The following is a 22237-nucleotide window of genomic DNA, read 5'->3' as shown; positions in this document are numbered from 1 at the left end:
CATACAGTAGGCAGGTTACACAGAACATACCCAGAGTACAAATGGCAGTTTACTGGCATTTCCCTAGAATGGCTTATTTGCACATTACATATATGAATCATCCTGTCATGGCTTCTCTTCCCTGCCAGCCCATGTCCTAGGAAAAGTTCAACTCTTCCTGAACCCAAGCAGAGTTTGTGCAGGCAGGCAAGAAAGGAGGACTGTGTCCAGTTATGGCTGAGTACTAGGGTTGCTAGAACCCCGGTCTGGGCAGAGATTCCCCTGATTTTTTGGGCTTCTGCCCACTTCCAGCCAGCTGGCCAGCAGGGGAAGCCCCACCCCCAAACAGGGACGTCGCATGGTGATGTCCCCGCCCACCCCTGGAATGCCCCCCCAAATCCCCCCACCGGCAAGCCGAGGGGACCTGGCAACCCTACTGCGTACACTGTGAGCGGTGTGCTTCCAGTTCCTAAGAGTTCGCTTAGAATAAAAATATTCTTATATCATCACAAATAAGAGTCCTCTAATCTAACAAAAATGTTGCCCCATACTATTAATGAACTGTTCCTTTTCAGTAATTCAGTTGGGACCCCTTCTGTGTCCATGGGTCCATTTAATATCTACCCCTAACCCTTTTGAATGAATCAAACTGCTCGGTTCTCATATAATTGTAGTTTACTCTCAGAATTCTGTCGGGCTGCTGAAACTGTTCCCGATCTGAGGACAGCCTACTTTTTTGAATGCAATTCTTTCTAAATTAAATTAGGTTCAATCTTGGTATAGCCAGCTTCTTTACTAAAACACTTTTTGTGTTTTTGTGTGAGGAGGTATCCTTACAAAATAGGTGAGAGCAGACTAAGTGGGCCAGAGGAACAAAGAAAATAGCAACCCAAAGGACTGCCTGATGAGGTTGGCAAGCAAAGTAAACTAACAGGCATGCTTAGATGCAAAGCAAAAAAGACCAATAAGATTAAGGGTGTATAGCCTCTACATCACTAAGTGTAGAAACACATACAATAGTACAAGAAAAGCCCAGATTACGGAACACAATATGCCATTTCCCCCATGAGTAGAGTAGAGTAGAGTAGAGTAGAATAGAATAGAATAGAATAGAATAGAATAGAATAGAATAGAATAGACATTTGTTTGTATTTAGCCATAGGACATTACAAACCAAGGATAAGATTTTCCCCTGTGTGGAATATATTTTTAGAAGAAGATGGCATGAATAGATTTTGTCTATCACATTCCTGACAGTATGCTGCTGGTTTTGTTGCGTATGTCTGGGGCACCCCACGGGCCAGGACATTTACGTTGTGTGTTTTCAGTCTATCTGTTGTCATCTCTGCATGATAGAGGAGGGGTTCTAAGTATGTTGTATGTATGTAGCAGAGTACACGTCTGTTTCTTGCATTTCATTCATGTGAGAGGGGTGCATATGTGAGATTTGGCTCCCTTCATAGAATGTTAGAGTTGGAAGGTACTTTGCAGGTCATCTAGTCCAACCCCCTGCACTCTGCAGGAGCATAGCTGAAAGATAGCCCTACATACCTACAACATACCCGAAAGATGGTCGTCCAGCCTCCGCTTGAAACGTCCAGCGAAGGAGCATCCACCACCTCCCAAGGCAGACTGTTCCACTGCTCAACCACTCTTACAGTTAGGAAGTTTCTTTTGATATTCACTTTCTTCAGTTACCTCTTCTTGCATTTTGCATTGCAATCTGCATTGGGTTCGAAAGAGCACTTTCTGTGGGTTCTGCCCCCTGAGCTCCACCCCCAGCTGGGTTGGTAGTATTGCAATACTAACCTGACCTCTGTAGGATGCAGGACTGGCTAGAGCTGTTTGTTTATTTAAGATAATGATCCAGAGAAGAATTCCACCACTACCCCAAGACTAATTGTATGTTAGTAAATTTATTAGAGAAGAAGAATGACTATTACTTTTCTGAGAATCTGGTTTTATTAGTATGGTAAGAAAATACATCATTTCAGTCTGAGTTGGTCACTCTTCTGCAGTCTTTGTCTAGCCTGCTGCCTCTCTTGGGAATATGAGGTTGGGCTTGACAGCATTTCTGATACATGAAGGAGGATTACTTTGGCTGTGTGCACTAAATAACCTACATCCTGTAATAAAGCAAAATAAGTTATCTATGGGTCTTTGCCCTCCGCTTCAGTATATTAATCTGTGCTTTTCAAATGATTTTTTTGTTTTGTTTCCTGTTTATGGAACATATTGCAAAGCTTTATCTCTCCCCTCCTTCCCTGCCCCAATCTGAAATTTTAATTGACTTTTCCATTCCTATCACATTGCATCAAATGAAATAAAAAGAATAAAATCTTAAAAGAAAATAATATACTGAGTGAGTTTTTTTCCTCCTTAGAATCTGAATTTCACGGGTTTCCGTAAGATCCTGAAAAAACATGACAAGATACTGGAGACACCCCGAGGTGCCGACTGGAGAGTGGCGCATGTTGAAGTGGCCCCATTCTATACATGCAAGAAAATCAATCAGCTTATCTCTGAAACAGAGGTAGAATATGTTGACCTTCGTGTATTGGCCTTACTTAGACAGACTGGCAAACACTGGCTCATTGTCTTTGTTTTGTACAGCAATGCTAATAACCAGTTTGTGTGCAAGGTACTTTCAGTGCATGTGCTTTAATATGCCATTGAACTCCTGGCACCACACCTCCCACAATCTGATTTTGCATGTCTCAGAGTATGAGTGCACTTTCTACTATTTTGAACTTTTGGGGATCAGTATTAGCAACTAAGGAACTGCAAAAGATACTGATTGCCAGAGGTCACACAAAAAGAAAGGGTGGGAAATCCAATTATCATTAACTGTGTAAAAACGAATTGTTATTCTATACTGTGCAAACAATCCCAGTAAAGTGTAATAATTTCTGAATGTCTGAAAAACAAATAAATTGCAAACAATTCCAGTACAGTATAACAAACAACTTCCAGTAAAGTGTAACAATTAAAGTATAACCATTGGTGGTGTGACCTCTGGTACTCAGTACTTTTTGTGGTTTCTCATAGAGATCTCTCCTCTTTTTCGCCCTTTTCCCTTTTGGTTTGGAGATACTAGCAACTAAGAGCCAAACTGGATAGTACAATGTCTCCAAGGCTACCACAGGGATCCAGTGCCATTTTAGAGCATATTTTTAAACTTTTCAAAATGCCATGGGGGCCTGATCCTGCCGAGAACCACAGGGATGAGGGGGCTCCTATCTCATCTCCCCCCATGCTGTTTTCAGGAGTTGAAAATGACACTGTTTTGGCTTTTGAAAACAGTGTTTGTGTGTGTGCTGAGGGGGGAGCCCTTATTGTGCCGTGGTTCCTAGCAGGACCAGGCCCCCATTGCATTTTGAAAAGTTAAAAAATATGCTCTAAAATGACACCACATACCCACGGCAGACTCAGGGGTGTGATATTGTCTAGCTTAACCCCAAGCTTCCCTCTGGTAGGTGTGTCCTCATTCTGACTTTTATTGGATAGGTCTGGCTTTTAATTATGATTTTGTTTTATCTTTTGTATCTTTAGACCGTGGTGACTAATGAGTTGGAAGATGGAGACCGACAGAAAGCCATGAAGCGGTTACGTGTCCCGCCACTGGGAGCAGCTCAGGTGATGGGAATGGGAGCTTGAAGAGATCCAGCGTCCCCCCTCCCCCTTCTCACAGATCAATAGAATGGCTTGACAGTTCTAGACATTAGTTATGACAAAAGTGCAAAATTAACGCTTGCAGTTTGGCCGGCAAAAGTCTGACATCTTGACTCAGTTCACGTTTAAAAATCTCATTTTGTCTTTAGAGGACTTGGGAGTGCAAATATTAATGTGTCTTGGCAGAGCAAAAAGAATGTGTTGAGTTGGAATCCAGAATCACATTGAATGCAAAGTTAGCACTTGCCCCTAGATGTACAGTCTGCTGTTCCGATGACCTCCTTTAATACTGAGCTGCTGCCTGTGGGCTTGCATGGAAACAAGGTACTAAGAGCTCTGTAAGGACCCCTCGAGAATGAACAGCAACAGCGTGGTTCTATTATGAGGCATTCCAGTCCCTCATTCCAAGGCATCAGCAAAAGGCTCTTGAATCCCACTCATCACACACACACACCTCAATATTACCAACACAATTAGTTGTTTCAGCATCTTCATGTAGCAGAAGGTACCTGTATCCCCCCCCCCGCGGACCCAACAGCAGCTTGGCAGGGATTGATTTAGATTAGGGAAAACTGCCTGGGGGAAAGGGTTCAATCCCTGCTTCCCTGCTCTAATCCTGTTTAGTGTCCCCTGCGGCTGGTTTTAAGTGATGATAAATATGTTACGAAGTCTAATTACAAATCCTCTGCATTGGATGTCGTTTGGCCCTTGCAAATAATCCCAATGAACACGTGAGCTGCAGAAGGAGTTATTGTAGTTTGTACTGCAGGGAAGGGGATCAAAGTTGGCTTGCCTCTTCTTTGGCTCACACAGACATACAGTGGGCTCTAGTATGTTTGGAGACAGGAGGAGTCAACATTGAACAAATAAACGTGTGTTGCTTGCTCTTGAGCGGGGGGGGGGCAAGCTGTGGCTGGGGAGCCGCATGTGGCTCTTTCACACATATTGTGCGGCTCCCGGCAGGGCAGCTGGGGAAGCTAAATATCATCAGCAAACAAATATCATTGGACAAATCAATATCATTATCAATATCTGCTTTTACCGCTTTTGTTATTATTTTCGGCAGTCTCATTTAATGTTAATAAAAAGCAAATCTGCCTATTTCCCAGTAAAAACATGTAATTTTTGTTCATGTCTTGCGGCCAGTGTTCCCTCTAAGCTGAGTTAGTGTGAGCTAGCTCACAGTTTTTTAGCCCCCGGCTCACACCTTTTTGTCTTAGCTCAGGAAGGATGGCTCCAGAGCAAACTTAATTGATGCAGTAGCCAAATCACTCGCTCACAACTTCAATGCCAGTGGCTCACAAAGTAGGATTTTTGCTCATAAGACTCCACAGCTTAGAGGGAACATGGCTTGTGGCTCCCAAACATCTGACATTTATTCTGTCTGGCTCTTCCATTAAGCAAGTTTGGCCACCCCCGCTCACGAGCATTCGCCTACCTGAAAAACTGCCCCCTGTCTTAAGAAATTAGCTGAAGGTTAAAGAATCTTGTGTCGAGCTTGCATGATGATCTTGAATGTCCACTAAGCTTCTGCTTGAGAGAACAAGTTATTTTTAAAGGTGTTTGGCCTTACAGCAGCTTGACTAGTAACTTTCAAAGAGATAGTTTGATTTGAAAGCCATTTTCTGTTTCTTTGCAGCCTGCACCAGCATGGACTACCTTCAGAGTTGGGCTGTTCTGTGGAATAGTCATTGTGCTGAATGTTACCCTCATACTTTCAGGTCAGTATCCCCGAATTGGCATCGGGTTTCAAGCGCAAGATGATAGGAGTGGGTCTGGGTGACTTGTTTCCATGGCGGTTGAATGGTGTTCAGTGCTTGAAGGTGATAAAAATGCTATCATAGAACCAGTGAACAATACCGTTTCGGACAGCCCTGACTAGCTCAAGCACCATATGCATTTACATAAATCTATGTCAGCTCTTGGATATCTTATAACTCTGGAGTGTTCATTACCTGTGAATTCAGGTCCCAGTTGGAAGCTTGGATTTTTCTTTCAATCACACTAAATTAGACCTATTTTTTTTAACTTTATAGTATTTTGAGAAATGGGAAGCTCTTCATTGCTGACGGGTTCTTGAAAGACTCTGATTTATTCCTACTAGTACTCCTGGCATTCTTCCAAATCTATGGGCTGTTGGCACTTCTGTTTTGATGGGAAGGAATTCTAACACCTCCCGCATGCTTTCAGGAGTGATAGCTGAGCTAGAGACTGTTTCTATTACAGTGGAAGTAGCTTTAGACTCTTGATATTTATTTCCCTGTGATAGGCACTTTCTTTGAGTTGGGGTGATGATAGTGCCAGAAACCTGAATCTGAGTTACCTAGGCATTTTGGAAATTGCCTGTCTTTTAGTACTTTACACCAGACGTTGAAATGGAAATATCCTGCATATCTGTATAACTTATTGTAAATTAGGTCTTACTTAATATAAAACAGCTTCATAAAGGCAATTTTAAATGCCTAGAAACGAACCTGTCCAATCATGCAATCATATGCCTAGGTGAGTAATGATCAGTGGCTCGGGAACCACTTTACGTATGGTAGGGCTTGTGGTTGGAGAGGTCTCGGTTTTCACTCTGAAACAGCCACCACTGCAGGGACTTGGAGTACAGGTGAGCTGGGAGCCGCCCTCAGGTGCGTGGGAGTAAAGGGCCCATCCTCTCCAGCATCCCCCACTCTTCTCTGCAATCTTTCTGCTCTTATCTCATCACCCAGGAGGTGAACACACAGAGAAGTGAGTTAGACCATCAGAGCAGCCACCCAGGAAAACAGCAAGCTGGCCACGGTGGGGTGATGGTGGTCTTAGTTTTCTTTCTCCATGGCTGGCTTGCTGTCCTCTAGGAGTCTTGGTGGTCTTACTCTCTTGCCTGAGATGCTGCACCTCATGCTGGGAAGAGAGTGGGGAGGCAGATGAGGAAGCCCTCCCCCCTAACTCCAGAGACACAAGGACCTGCTAAGGTTTGACAGTGGTGGGGAGAGACAGCCATGCACGCTGAAAAGTAATCTGGTAATTAAAAATATTACAGTTCTGTGTTCAGTATTAAGTTATATCTTATGTTCGTTTGGTGGTACGGCATGTGGACATGGCGGTAGTCATGTGGCTCTTTTGGTTGATGGTAATTGTAAATGTGGCTCTCCGCAAACCACAGTGTGAGGACCAGTGGCGTAGTTACCCCGGTCTAAGCTCATCATTTTGTAACATACCTGCCATTTCCAGGTGCTGATTCCCCCCATGAAAAGCTTTTAAATCCGCTCCCCCAAACTATTCCTTGGGGTTCCCCATCCCCCAGGAGCCACATCTCTTGGGGCATTTTGGGCTGCAGCGGGACAGGAGAGGCAGGGATGTTACGCCTCCGCGGGTGGAAACTCTTCCAATTTTAAAGGGGATCTAATCCATTAACCTCAACGGACTTAGACTAGAGTAACTGCACAGATTTGCACTGGACATATTTTGCATAGGAAGTTGTTAAAACACTACGTTATGGTTTCCATAGAGTACGTAGCAGTTTAATGTGCTTTATGCAGAGGTCATTTCGGGGGGGAACACGGGGGAACACAGTTCCCCCGGGTGAGGTGCAGGGGGCGGGGCATATGACGAAGCCCCGCCCCCTGCTTCTGGCCGCCCCGCTTCCGGCCCTCATTCAGCCAGGAGGAGGCAGGAGAAGAGGGAGGGTAAGTTGCTTCCTCCCCGCCTCTCCCCACCCCTGCCTGCCTGGGGCCAGGGAGGGCCTTGGCGGGGCTTCCTTGCACTCCCGCTGGCCTTGCAGGTCCACCGCCGGGCCCCTGATGTTAGGGGGTGTGGCATATGCTAATGAGTTATGCTAATGAGTTCCCCTAGCTCTTTTTCTACGAAATGACCCCTGGCTTTATGTATAATATCTGTTTTGCTTATAATTTAATCAGTTTCACTTTTAGACACGACATAGTTTTTGTTTTAGAAATTGTTTCAGTTCAGTATGATCTACCATGACTGTGCTTGTGTTAGAAGTGTGTTCTGCTCAAAATAACATTTTATTTATTTCATTTATTCATATGCCCTGTTAGCCGCCCTGAGCCTCCAGGGAGGGCGGGATAGAAATGTAAATAATAAATAAATAAATATTCTGCATTTCTTCTCAGTGGAGACCCAAAGTACTTTTATGTCGTTCTCCTCTCTTCCATTTTATCCTCACAGCAATCTTGTGAGGTAAGCTAAGCTAAGAATATGTGACTGGCCCAAGGTCACCCTGTGAGCTTCCATTACAGAATGGGGATTCGAACTTGGGTCTCCCAGTTCTCAATGCAGCACTCTAACCGTTATGCAACATATCGCATCCATATCACTTACTAGAATATTTTCGTTCCTAGTTACCCTTCTGTAATGTTCTGTTTCCGTGTTGCATGTTTGTGAGTGGCCTTTTAAAATCTGCGTTCACAAAGACCCTTTCGTAATGTAGTTTGCATATTTGTGAGCTCCGGGTGTCCTTAGAACCATCTGTATGTTTGTGTTCATTTGCTAATTTGAAACTCAAAAAAACAGAAATGTTCAGAATGGGGAATATTGTAGCCAAGTTAGGCTTGTGCTTAACACAGTTTTTATTCTCAAACTTGCACACCAAAAACTGTGTAATTTGTCAACACTGGTGAGGAATAAGGAGCTGATAATATTTCCAGTTTTCCAAATAACCAAATAAAATGAAAGAATGGCTTGTGTACAGTTTTGGGTGCATTTCGTGTACAATAGTCCTTTGAATAACCTGAATATTGGCCTGATCGTAAGCTCATTTGGAAGTGCGTATGCATTTATTTATCTACTTCACTTATCTCCCACCTTTCTGCCCAATGGGGACTCAAGGGGGCTCACGTAATTCTCCTTGTCTCCATTTTATCACTTATCTCCCAACTTTCTGCCCAATGGGGACTCAAGGGGGCTCACGTAATTCTCCTTGTCTCCATTTTATCCTCATAACAGCCCTGTGATGTAGGTTAGGCTAAGAAAATGTGACTGGCCTAAGGTCACCCAGCAAGCTTCCACAGCAGAAGTGGGGATTCGAACCTGGGTCTCCCAGATCCTAATCCAACATTCATACTGGCCCTCCTGTGCCACACTAGTTCCCCATATTACGGTAGAACTTACTCCCAAACGCATGCTTGGGTTGCGATCTTAGTAGCATTTGTATAGCAGCCTTGCAAAATAAATACAAAGAAACCTCCTAAGCAGGTTTACTAAGCAGAGATTTCTTCTTTTTTAAAGGCACACATACATCTAGCCCATGGACCTGCACTTCTTCAATTGCACATCCTTTTTCATATTATCCCAAACAACATATTATCCCAATGCGTGCATCCTTCCCGTTCCATTCCTTAAATGCATTTTCTTCCAATTAAATGAAATGGTAGATCGGTAAAGGGAGGGTTAAATCCAGGCTGCTCCAGTCACCTAGTGGATGCATGCATGCCCTGAGGCAGTATTGGCTTCCAGAGGTCAGGAAAGGAAAAGATAAGGGCAGGGCAGATTTCGACATCTCCTCAGTCTTTTCAGTGGTGCTGTAGGATATGGAAGCAAAGACATCCAGGTTTCTTTCCTTCTCCCTTCCACCCCAGCATCACACTGGCAGCAGGGTGAGGGGAGCTGAGCTCTAGAGGCTTCTGTGGGTGGGAGAGGATGTTCCTGGGAGCGGTACTTCCTGAGAGGAGGGGGATGGCTGCTTTCAGCAGCAGCTTGGCGTTCCCCAGTACCCTCCTTTCCACTCAGCCAAAAGCCTGGCTGGCTGTGTATGTGATAAGCATCTAATTTTCAGCGCATGTGCTCAGCTGGGGATGGACTGCACCAACACGCCTCTCTCCTGAAAGCAATCTTTACTCACTCTGGAGAGGTGGCAGTGAGGAATTTAATGGCAAGGCTGTGTGTGGCTGATTTTTTTTTAATTTTTCCTGGAGGAGAAACGGTGCAACCTACCTGGCAAATCAAATACGGTTTGAAGAGCAAGATTCAAGTCCTGTAGCAACCTTAGAAACCAGTAAGATTTCCAGGTTATAAGTTTATACCCCAGAAATCTTGTTGGTCTTTAAGGTGCTGCTGGACTCGAACTAACATGGCTACCAGGGGTCATTTTGAGCCGGAACGCGCTGGGACGGCATTCCAGGAGTAACAAGTAAACTCCCCCCCCTTTCCCTTCACCTCACCTCACCTCCAAGTTCACGTGGCGTTTCAGGGCCCTCCCCCTTCTCCTTGCTTGCGTGGAGGGAAGTTTGCGCCGAGCCCTCCCCAGACACTCAAGCGCGCCCGAGGCTTTGTGGCGTGCCTTGGGGTTTCTTGTCTCTTGTTTTTCCACCCAGCCCGCCCCAGCTGGCTTCTTGCCTTAGTTCCCACTCTGGGAACCCCTGATGGCTACCCACCTGAAAGAATCGTGGTTTGATGTTTTTAAAAAATTACAGCTTCTGGAAACTGTCAGGAATAAGTGCTGTAGTTTTGGTCTAGAGTTTTGAGGGAGGAGATTGTTCAGTGACTTTGTAGCTCCTGAAACCGACTGAAGCAGGGGTGTGACAAGATGCTTGCTAACAGTACCAAAACCCTTACCCTGTCCTGACGAGAGCATTTGTCTCCATTTATCAGAGGCGGCAGTAATGCAGCCTAGTAATTGATAACACCATGAGGAGCTGTGTGGCTTTTCTGTTTTGGTGTATGCCGTTAACGCCAAAAGGTTCTGAACCTGCAAGCCCCGTGATTTGTCTTGTGTTAGTGTTCATATGACTAGCCTGCTCCACAATACTCAAAGCAGCTCCGCTTACTTGTATGTTGTTTGCTGGAGCAGACTTGCAAATTTTGGGTCACATGCCTACATATCCCTGGATCACTGACATCCAAGAACCACAGAGTATAGTGCTGCACTCAGTCTGCTAAGATCTCTGGTCTCATCCCTTCTTGCCTCTGCTGCCTCCTTCACTATTCATCTGTGGCTTGCTGGTGGCCCTGTCCAAGCCGGGATGTTTCCTTGCGAAGCGTCCCTCAGCATCATGGCCAAGACTTGATAACTGGCAGTAATCTGAAGTGACAGGTGCACGGGAAAGGTGCCAACACCTGGCTTGGAAAAGCAATAGTTGTGAGCTGGCACATCCCATGGCATGAGGGTGAAATGCTGTATGTAAATGTCTGCCCATGCCTATACTGAGTCGAAGTGCGGCTGCTTATAGAAATTATTGGTTTAATTTGAGTCAGGACCACAGTCCGCATAGCCCCCCATTTGGCCTGCTGACGGCAGGTCTCCAAAATTCCAGGTTAGGCTGCTGCCTAGGCTCTTAATGTATTGTTACCAAGGGAGGTCCCACAGACTGAACTTGGGCCTCCTTTCCTGCGTGCAGAGTTTGTGCTCTGTCACTATGCTGTCGCTCCTCACCTTCAGACCATGAGGTAAGGTGACTGACTCACGGCGGCCCCACAGAGTTCCACCTCATGGGGTTTCCAAGGCAAGAGAGGAGCAGAGGTGGTTTGCCATTGCCTTACTCTGCGTAGCAGCCCCCAGTCTCCCCGGGTGGCCTCCCATCCAAGTACCCAGGGCTCTTTTGGGGCAGGAACGCACAGGAATGGAGTTCCGGCTGGCTCCAGAGTCGGCCACGCCCAGCAGGAACTCATTAGCATAATAGGCCACACCCAACAGCAGGAACTCATTAGGATTGGCTACAATTAGGGGTGTGTGGCCTAACATGCAAAGGAGTTCCTGCTCCAAAAAAAGGCCCTGGGTTTTGACAACAAACAAGGTAAGCAGAATAAGAAGCAAAAGGTGGGTGTGGCTGGATGACCACACTTCTGGTAACATGTGGGTGTGGCCTAATGTGCTAATGAGCTGTGCTGTCGGGGTGTGGCCTAATATGCTAATGAGTTTCTACTGTTGGATGTGGCCTATTATGCTAATGAGTTCCTGCTGGGCTTTTTCTACAAAAAGAGCCCTGCAAGTACCAGCCCTGTTTGGCTTCCAAGCTCTGAGGAGACTGGGCTAGTTTAGGCTATAAGGTTATTGTACTCTGATCATTAGACTATTAGAAATGTTTTGTACAGAACATGGTACTTCACATTCTCATTTCTCATTGGCATCCTCCCTCCCTTCCTCTCGTGGAGGGCATGGGTGATCGTGTTTATGCTCTCATCAGTCCTGTGAGATGGATTAGTCTGAGAGAGAACCACTTGCCACGGCATACTACACATCACGTGGCTCCTGGCTCTCGTGTCTATGGAAACAAGCCTCCGTCTAATGAGCAGACTGACCCTGAGGGTCAAACTGGACATGACAATGGCAGATCAAACGATTTCCTGCTCTATTTTTAAGCTTTAAATTGCAGCTGTGCCAGACCCTGTAGTGGGGCTACAGCATATGAGAGGCAGGATTTAGTCCTTTCCTTCCAAGCTGTATGCATGATCTCTGTTGTCCTTGGGAGAAGAGGGGAGGCTACATGTCTATCAGGGCTCATCTTATACTGAGAGACAGATGCAGACTTCTCGGAGCAACATGATATTCAATATTCCAGGTGACCTTGGGTGAGCTGCTCTTTCTGACATGGGGTGGCGGAGAAGATTATATCTCATCCTTGGTCCTTGATGTCTGTCACACATGCAGTTTAAAGTTCACCAAAAGCAACTTCACTTCCTCTAGGTGTCGAAATAATTTGTTACGAGGGCTGGATCTGACATAAATGTCACTTTGTCCAGTGGGGCCATGTGCGCCATAAAATGTAATGCCAAGTGCAATAGATGCAATATTTATAAAGGACACAGGCAAACCCAATTAATATTATTCTTTTTCTAACATAAGGTGGTCCTTGTTAAGTCATTAAGTGAAGCTTTTGGATTTTCAATCTCCTCCCTCTGGATCCCTTTCTTATCCTTCTTCATCCTCTTCATTGGCCACCTTCTCTTCATTCTACTGATATTTTCTTCCAAGCTAAACCTCAAGTTACTTCTTCCGTTTCGGGACCCTTTTCTCTGGATCTGCCCCTCTGGCACCCACACCACTTCTTCTTTGAAACTGGGTTTTATGCAGTGTTTGAAAAAGCTTCTGACCTCTGCCTTTCCTTCCCCTTTCCCCTTCCTTTTGTGTGTCTTCCCCTTTAATTGTCTCATCATCTTACACTAAGCCTGTGGGCCGAGTTTATCATTTTAACAGGTTTTTTTTACTTGTTTATTTATAGTTTTATAAAATTTATACATCTTATCTTCGTTTTGCATTTGATATTTATGTGAGTCATTGTTATGTTACATTGTCTAACCACGCATAGAACATTTTCCATCTTTTTTCAAATATTTCTTTACTCTTTCCTTGTAATAATAAGCTTAATCTGTCCATTTCTGCTAATGACAACAATTTCTCTATTACTTCTTCCTTTGAGGGTATTTTTTCTTCTTTCCAATATTTGGCTAGTAATATTCTTGCCGCTGTAAAAATATATGTTATTACATATTTATTTATCTTACTATATGTTTCTGGAACTATATTCAATAAAACAATTTCTGGTATAAATGGCACGTTGTCCCGTTATTTTTTTTACCATCTTGTAAATTTTTTGCCAATATCTTTGTATTCTTTCACACCTCCACCACTATTATACAGTGCCTACAGTGTGAGGCACTTTAGCATAGTCAATATCAATAGTAATAAAATACCATTTAATAGCTAAAAGAAAAATAGATCCTGATAATAGGAAGGAAACCTTTGTTGAATGTCTTGTATTTAAAATTGCTCCCTTACATTCAGTTTTTCAGCCTAACTGCAGGAAACGTCCGCCTCTTTGCTTGGTTATGACTCTAGGGTAGATTTTTCTCCTTCCATTATCCTCCTTTAGAGGCTGGAGATCCTTCTTATTGCTCCGTGAGCTTTACCGTTCTTGATAGTCTTCATTTGTAACTTGGGGGGGGAAGAGTGAGAGGATTGCTAATTAGCCGAATCAATTAATGCCGTTTAAATTTCCCATAGCTGGGATGAGTTGTTCCTTGAAGCATTTTTAGTGTTATCTTTTCAGTTACAAAATGTAAAATCACTGCGACTATTATAACTGTTCGTCTATAATTCTTAGGTCTATAGTGCCAAGCACTATAAATTATGAGCTCTTGAAAAACAAACGAGAATTATTCCAGGCATGAAAATTGGAAAGATAAGGGCTGTTCAGAATGTTGAATCTAAGACTCTGAGCATGGTAGTGATTAGAAATTAGTTGGTACTACAGAAGTTCTGGGCATGGTTCAAAAGTTTCTTACAATATGCTCCCTGGGCAGGATGACCTATTGCCCTGGCTTTGTCCAAAGTCCATTGTATGCCTGGTGGCTCACTCCTTCCTTCCATTATCCTTCTTTAGAGGCTGGAGATCCTTCTTATTGCTCCGTGAGCTTTACCGTTCTTGATAGTCTTCATTTGTAACTTGGGGGGGGAAGAGTGAGAGGATTGCTAATTAGCCGAATCAATTAATGCCGTTTAAATTTCCCATAGCTGGGATGAGTTGTTCCTTGAAGCATTTTTAGTGTTATCTTTTCAGTTACAAAATGTAAAATCACTGCGACTATTATAACTGTTCGTCTATAATTCTTAGGTCTATAGTGCCAAGCACTATAAATTATGAGCTCTTGAAAAACAAATGAGAATTATTCCAGGCATGAAAATTGGAAAGATAAGGGCTGTTCAGAATGTTGAATCTAAGACTCTGAGCATGGTAGTGATTAGAAATTAGTTGGTACTACAGAAGTTCTGGGCATGGTTCAAAAGTTTCTTACAATATGCTCCCTGGGCAGGATGACCTATTGCCCTGGCTTTGTCCAAAGTCCATTGTATGCCTGGTGGCTCACTCCTTGATTCCTCTACTCTGTTTCTATCAGTTGAACAGAGAGCCTTGTGTTAAGAGATCTTTATTTAGTGGCTGATCTGCACACAATTCCTGTACACAAGCCAGCACTGGACATTGCATTAAGCAAATGGCGAACTCTGAGACCTGCCCTGTGCCTTCAGTCAGGATCTGTCAGGAGAGAGAAATTTCCTCTGTATAAATGTATTCCTAGGTCTGGCCATACAACACCTTTTAAAAACCAAGAAGATTAGCTCAAGGGAGCACAACCCACTACAAGTGTGCTCCCCCTAGCACTCACTTTACTTGCTGTTCTAAGGCTTTTTGGAAACAATTTTAATGTGAGACCTGAAGAACTTTCTCTTGCTCCAATAATTGGTATTTGGGGTATTGCATTTTCTTAGCCGTCATATGACAGTATTTTCTCATTTTGATAATGTGACAGTTAACATAGATAGTTGCATTTTCTTAGCCGTCATATGACAGTAGTTTCTCATTAATGTGACAGTTAACATAGATACTACCACAGTTATGAATAGAAGTGTGGCTTGTGGTTGTTCAAGTACCACAAGCACCTTTTGGCCAGTGTGTGTGCCACCAACAGTGGTCAGTGACACTGAGTCTGTGAGCTTGAAAGCAGTATTTGAGTTGCAGGGTCAGGGAGGACCCCATTGCATTGTGTGTGCAAGGGGTAGGGGGTGAAGGTATGAACGTCAGATCCTTATTGGGGGGTTGGGGATGATTGTCATTTTCACAAGTCCATCTGTGTTGAGCTAATTTCGTGTCAATCTAACTTCTTGTGCCAGGCAAGAATATCCAGTAGCAAGTCTGTCATGGAATGTGAACGGACATTATGGAATGCTGTCTCTGAAGCAGATCTACTAGTTGAGCAGTTCCCAGTTTCCTTATTTCCTTTTTCAGTCCCCCTAGACCATTGCTTAGTCCTCGGCCTTTTACAAATGTAGTCTGCTGCTTCGCTGTTTTGTAAATTGCATCGGGGTGTTGACTTCTAATTGCTTCATTGAGTGGTGTTGTGGTCAGGTTTGTATTAATGTGTTGAACGGGTAGGAGGAGAAGATCCTCTTTGTTGCAGAGACCCAGCCAGTTAACCTTCTGCTTTGAGTGGCCCACCCTGCATGCAGCTGATGTCTTGAACTTACCGTCTCTCCTAGGTGTGTTTAAGGTGAATATACCAAACGTGTGGCCACTCATAAGAATCTATCGAGGTGGCTTTCTCCTGATAGAATTCCTCTTCCTCCTTGGCATAAACACCTATGGCTGGAGGCAGGCTGGAGTGAATCACGTCCTCATCTTTGAACTAAACCCTCGCAGTAATTTGTCCCATCAGCATCTTTTTGAGGTAAGCCATACAATGGGCAGGCTGGGGTGGTAGAAGTCTTAATCAAATTTCCTTAGATGAGAAATCTAGATCTTGGGCAAGGAAAAATCATATACAGTGCTCCTTAGATCTCGGGCAAGGAGATCTAATTGCTTTCAATATCTGTCCGGTGTGATCATAGTGGTGCAGCTATATTATCTTCAGAATAGATGTAGAAGAATGCAAGATGCCAAGGTTCACAAGAGGCTTTATCTGGGAGAATGGAAAATCAGCTGATTCCAAAGCTTTAAGGGGCAGAGCAAGGTTTGATTACAAATGCGGGCAACGCTTATGTCTTTGCGGAGCCAGTAGCTGAAAGCTTTTAACATCCAGACAGGAATGCATTATCCAGCAGGGGGGCTGAAGAAAATCCACTGCCTCTTGTCTGCATGAAGGAGTTGTGCATTTTAATTTGCAGGCTTCCCTTTTCAGAGTTAATGGTGTCTGAATTCCCTGTTAGGTCGAGGACTTCTAAGTTTGAGAGGAAATGTCCCCTGAGACATAATGCTCTTTCCAGTATGGGTTCATTTGCAATATCAAAGGCTGCTGGAGAACGTAGGTGTCACTAGGACCTGCATTGCACTGTGTTACATTTATGCCATTTTGTTATGAGTCTTCCCACCATTTTGAATTGATACCTTTCAAAGTCCTTAAGGATCGTTCTGATGGATGTCTGTGTTAATGACCCAGAAATGAGAAAGAAAGACCAGAAATTTTTGGAGGGTGGAGGAACATGGTTTTCAGGGGGTTTTGTCTGAGTTCTGAAACAGAATAAAAGGGCACTTTGAGAAAGTGCGAACAAAACTCTAGGAAATAGCACCTGCCAGAATAACAAAACAAAATGCTTTTTAAGCTGTGTATTATTACAACTAATTCATGCTGCTGGTGGCACCTTAGATCCAAAAGGTAATAAAGTCAATGATGGTAGCACTGCTTTTGCATTTTGTTGGGCAGAAGCCACCATCGTAGGCCTTGATACCAGAAAAATATCAGCTGCTGCTGTAGTATACAGAAGGAATCTTCAGGTACTTGGTCCAGGCACGCAGTCAGGGAGTCTGTCAAGTGCTTTGCTCATGCCATATGGTGGCAAGGCTATAACTGATCTTGGTTCTCTCTTGGCTCAGATTCCTCCACCTTCTCCATAAAATGAAAGACACAGGAAGATCCATGAAGTCAGTCTTGCCTAGTTCGACCCCAAGTTATGCTTAAGTATCTTTTAGGGTGCAGCAGCTCACGGCTTCATTGCCAGCTCGGCATCTAATTGTAATGAGCATTGGAATAAAGTTAAGGCATTTGCCTGTATAAATTTCATAAGAATACCAAACAGGACCATTTTATGTGCTGAGTTAATGTATATTACACTTTTGTGTTCTTAGAGTAGTAAAGCGCATTGAAATTGGATTAAAAAATAACAGTGTAATCGTGTGCAGAGTTACTCCAGTTTAAGCCCGTTGAAATCAATAGGTTTAGACTGGAGTAACCCTGCATAGTTGTCATTGTTTGGGTATGTTATATTATAGAATTGAATTGTGGTTTCTCTCCCCCCTTCCCTTCTATCCTATTAGATTGCTGGATTCCTTGGGACATTGTGGTGCCTGAGCCTACTGGCATGTATATATGGTACAACCACCCCTATTTTGATGCAGGTGAACCCACTTATCCTGTATGGATTCATGTTGCTGTTTCTCATTAATCCCACCAAAACCCTCTACTACAAGTCCCGTTTTTGGCTGCTCAAACTCTTGGTAAGCTGAGAAATTGATCGAAGCACACAAACATATGGCTGCATTGAACAGTAATGCAGATTGCAAATGAATCTCGGTGCACAGCATGGTGGGCTGGTTGCATCTTAGCAAGCAGTTTGCCCAGAAATACTTGCTATTAATCGTGATTAATAACACACGCTGTGGGTGCATTAGTGAGCAAAGACAAATTGACAGGGTACAGGCAAAAGAGACAATAGCAAGCTCTTAAGTGAGCAAAATCATTAAAATGCTTAGGAATAGAACAGCTTGTCCAGTCACTGCTGAAATAGGCATCATTCCAGTTGCCCGCTGATTCATCTGCACTATTAATGTTTTTTCCTGAATGGTTAATACTTTGGCTTGTAAGTAAACTCTTCAGTGGGAAATGTCAAAGGTTTTTGTACTGTTGGAATTACTCAGTCTGTATTCACACTTGTCCCCCAGTGCGCACATTCTGATGAATGAAACAGCACCTCTAAAATCTTCTGTCTGTCATAGAAACACAGGATATTTCTGAGTCAACTTAAAGTTCATCTGATTTCAGTATTACTTAACTGTCTTGTAAACCAGTGTAGACCATGTAAAACACTTACCTCGCACATAGTAGGCACGCATTTAGAAATGCTGTTTTACTTTTCTGCCCTTAACCATATTCATTATTTTTGTTTGGTCTGTGCTTTGGCTCTGAAAGTGGTAAACTGGCCCCTAAAGGCATACAGCCATACAGGAAAATATTTCTCAGCTGTATGAAAGAGAGCCAAGCTATATGAGTTCTAGGACTCACACTGCAGACATATCATTTGGTCCCTTAAAAAAGAGCCTGTTAGAAGCTGCTGCTCTGGATCAAGGGCGGAAGCACTGTGTTTGTGTGTGTATGTGGCCTCCCCTGGCACTGCATTAAATGGCCTTAATGGGATGCTTTAAGCTCTGGTAGGGGGAAAAGATAGTGTGGTAACGTGCCTTTTTTCCTATAGAACAAAGTTTGAGTCGATGATTTCCCCCTGTATTATTTATTTATTCACATTTATATTTTGCCCTTCCCGCAAATGGGCTCAGGGCGGATCACAATCAAAATTTAGGCCTTATGGCATCACAACAACATAGTAATTATCATAATTAATTAAAAACCATTAAAACAACCATTAAAAGAACCATAAAAACCATTTAAACAGCCATAAAACTGTTGTTGTTGTTGTTAGGCACAGGGCGGTGCAGAACAGATTAAGACAAACAGAATAATTTAATTTCAATTTACAATAAAATCAACTGAACTTAACGATAGCATAAAATTGCACTTTGTTCCCTCCCTCGGGCAGATGAGGGACTGGTCACGGAGGAGGCCATGATGAGAACCACAGCATGGCCCGTTGCCGTCCTCAACTATAGGCTTGGCAGAACATCTCTGTTTTACACACCCTGCAGAACGGAGCAAGGTCCCACAGGGTGCGGATGTCACCAGGTAGAGAGTTCCACCTGGCTCTGGTTGAGGATAGCTAGATATCTTTTGGGGCCAGGGTCCACCAGTGGGTTTTGATCTTCTGAGCGCAAGGCTCTTCAGGAGACATATGGTGATTTACTGTACTCAAAGTAGCTTGTGGAGAGAGCATTTAAGTGGTGTGAAACAGTACAGGAGGAACACCTAACACACACATTGTTCCCAAACTCTGCAAGTCAAGCCCAAATCACACATCCCACAGCTATTTTTTTAGGGCCAGGCATGGAACTCCAGTGTCACAGGTAATTTGACCACTAATTATTATGCAGTTTGTGCATAAAAGAGCTCCCTTTTTCTCTGTAAAACAGATTTATTCCACAAAGCAGCAGTTCGGTGTTTCTCATGAGAAATAGCTAGTAAGGCTCTGAATGAAGTTGTTCCCTTCAATCCCAGTTTGGCAAAATATATTCAGTGGGTCAGTATTTAGTGTGGAAATCTGTGAGGCCTGAAATCAGCTGCCCTTATACATTATTTTGCAGTCTTGGCTTAATTTACAAATTAAGGAGGAGTGAGCAAAAATTCGACTTCGTGAGCTACTGGCATTAAAGTTGTGAGCGAATGATTCGGCTGCTGCATAAATTTGTTTGCTTTGGAGCCATCCTTCTTGAGCTAGGACCAAAATGTGTGAGCTGGAGGCTAAAAAGCTGTGAGCTAACTCACACTAACTCAGCTTAGGGAGAACAGTGGTCAATACTGCTCTAAGTGGAGACTTCCGGTTTATGGCGACATGGTGGCGGATGCATCTCCTGGACCTCCCGGGGATGTGATCTGCGCACCAGTAGATAGGAGGGGGGGGCGGCGGGTTGCTACCCCCTGGAGCCTTGACAAAATGCTCCTAGCCATGGGGCTTTTGAGGGGTGACCTCTTCGCCAGTGCAATGCTGGGGAATTGAGGCGCTCCTCCGCTCTGATGGTCCTGCTGCTGAGTGTCCGTATGGATCTAGAGCCGCTGACCGGGACAAGCATCAAGAGATTGAGCGTTTTGAACGTGTGCCGAGCGAGGTCGTATGACCAACAATGAACAGTGATTCGGGTTAAAGCGAATAGGAGAATTTAAAAAGAAAGCTACTCCCTGGGAACGGCGAGAAAAGTGAGCGGGGGAGGGCCCCCTCCCATGCGCATGAACTAAACAATGAAATACTAAGGGGGGAGCGGAAGAAAAAGCGTTGAAATCTGTTTTGAGAGACTTACCAGAGAAAATGCAATTAAAAAATCCCCTCCGGGGGGCCAAAAAAAATACTGCTCTAAATGGAATGCTTTCAAAATCTGGGCATGAATAACTAGATAATCAAACTGGGCATCAATAGATAATCCCAGCACTGCCCTTTTAGCATCTAAATGTTAGTTGTTACAACTAACTAGCCAGGAAGATCTGTAATGTAAATGGAGCATGAAATGGCCTAAACTGAGAGACAGGGAGCTGATTCCAGGCCTCGAGGGGAAATGGGCTGGGATTGAGAACTGTCTGTTTACTAGTGGCTCACATTTCTTCCAGTTCTCATGGCTGCAAAAGAGGTTTGAGCCCTGAGAACAAATATTTCCATTGGTGGTCCCGGGTGCCCAGAAAGGTTTCTACACCTGGTGTAGCATGGATAAGACATACAAGTGCTTTACCATCCATATGTCATCTATGCTTGCAAAGATCCCATAAAACAAGTGGGTGGTGGTAGGTTTCCCTCTGTGAAGTTGGTGGCAAAACTCACACGGAATTTTATTTTGGTGGCTGACATTTTCATAGCAAAGCAGAGAATTGAATCTAGCTCCCCAGTCAAACTCTCTGACTGCTGGCTTTACCTAAAAACAGGAGTTTCTATCCATTTATTAAAAGGAACTTTCCCGAGCATTGTGAGAAACCCAAGAGTTAGGCTAGTCAGAAACTCAGAATAAACTGGTATGCTGAGCAATGAATGCTGTGTAAATGGGAGAGCGGGACAATTTCAATCGTGCAGTTCTTATGCTAAGGGCCATGTGCAGCATTAATCTTTCTTACTTTGTTTCAGTTCCGGGTGTTCACAGCCCCTTTCCATAAGGTGGGCTTTGCAGATTTCTGGCTGGCCGATCAGCTCAACAGTCTGGCTGTGATCCTGTTGGACCTGGAATACATGATCTGTTTCTACAGCTTTGAGCTCAGCTGGGGGCACACATGGGCAGACCCAGGTATGGCAGCTTGTGGGGAACGGAAATAGCAAACACCACGTGTGATTACATTTGCACTGTGCATATTGGAAGGTACTTGCTCGTCAGCAGGGTTCCAGCTTTTTGATCAATGGGAAATCATGATGTATTGCCCAGGCATTTGACATACAACCACCTGGATATATTGGTGGTTTATTTATTTGCCTATCTTTATTTATTTGCCTATTAGCAGTTTTGAAGCTAGGGTTTTCAGATCCTTCCTGACAACCGACGGGGGATGGGGGAATTTACCAGGAGCAGGAAGGAGGCCCAGGTGACGTTGCCAGTGACCTATGGCACTTCTAGCATGTGTGTCATTATGATGAGATGTTGGGACGACACTCTGGTCTGTGGACAAAAACTATGGTAAAGATGTCTTCTACCATAGATTATTTTTTTTGCCCAAATACCAGAGTGTTGCCGATGCGATGATGTCACTTCCGGTGCACGTTGGAAGCGATGTCCCCATGTTGCTGGCCATGAAGCCTGGGCCTCCCTCACTCTCCTGGTGAGCCCCACTAGCACTGGCCAGCTGATCAGTGGCAGGGGGTGGGGCCTGGCAGCAGGGGACTCTCTCCACCACTTGGGGGGGGGGTCTGGCAACACTATTTGATGCTGCTGGTGAAAATACATCTGATAGGGAAGTTTCTGTGTCCCAGTTAAAAACCAGAATGACATGTGGTTAAGTTTTTGTGCAGAGAAATTACCATGTTGCATTCTACCAATCTGCTTAGCCAGATTTGAAGCCTTCCTCTGACAAACAAGGCTGCCATCAGATGATTGTCCCAGAGGATTTGGTCAAGTGAAGTGGTGGGATACGCCATAAACAGAATAAACATTTATGTGATGTATGCCCAGGCTGTACTGAAAACCTGAAATTCAAACTGTTGAGTGCTTATTGAAATCTCACTTCTATCAGTTTTGCAAGACCTCCTTTCTTGGTGAAAATGGAATGATTTAAAGACAAATTGGGAAATTTTTTCCCCTCT

The 22237-nt window shown here is 44.0% G+C and overlaps 1 protein-coding gene across 1 annotated transcript in view; it reads left to right on the top strand.

The window, feature by feature from the left end:
- XPR1 (xenotropic and polytropic retrovirus receptor 1) overlaps positions 1 to 22237 on the top strand; it is a 137767-nt gene that overhangs the window by 77289 nt on the left and 38241 nt on the right. The window contains 6 exon segments of the mRNA XM_015417299.1: positions 2363 to 2512; positions 3532 to 3615; positions 5291 to 5372; positions 15629 to 15816; positions 17400 to 17579; positions 21074 to 21281. Of these exon segments, the coding sequence (XP_015272785.1) occupies positions 2363 to 2512; positions 3532 to 3615; positions 5291 to 5372; positions 15629 to 15816; positions 17400 to 17579; positions 21074 to 21281 (892 nt within the window).

Source organism: Gekko japonicus, unplaced genomic scaffold (genome assembly GCF_001447785.1).
Source record: "Gekko japonicus isolate JY-2015 unplaced genomic scaffold, Gekko_japonicus_V1.1 scaffold1876, whole genome shotgun sequence".
In the NCBI taxonomy this organism is placed as follows: Eukaryota; Metazoa; Chordata; class Lepidosauria; order Squamata; family Gekkonidae; genus Gekko; species Gekko japonicus.
The sequence above is the reverse complement of the archived record's forward strand: the minus strand, read 5'-3'. Positions and strand labels throughout refer to the sequence as shown.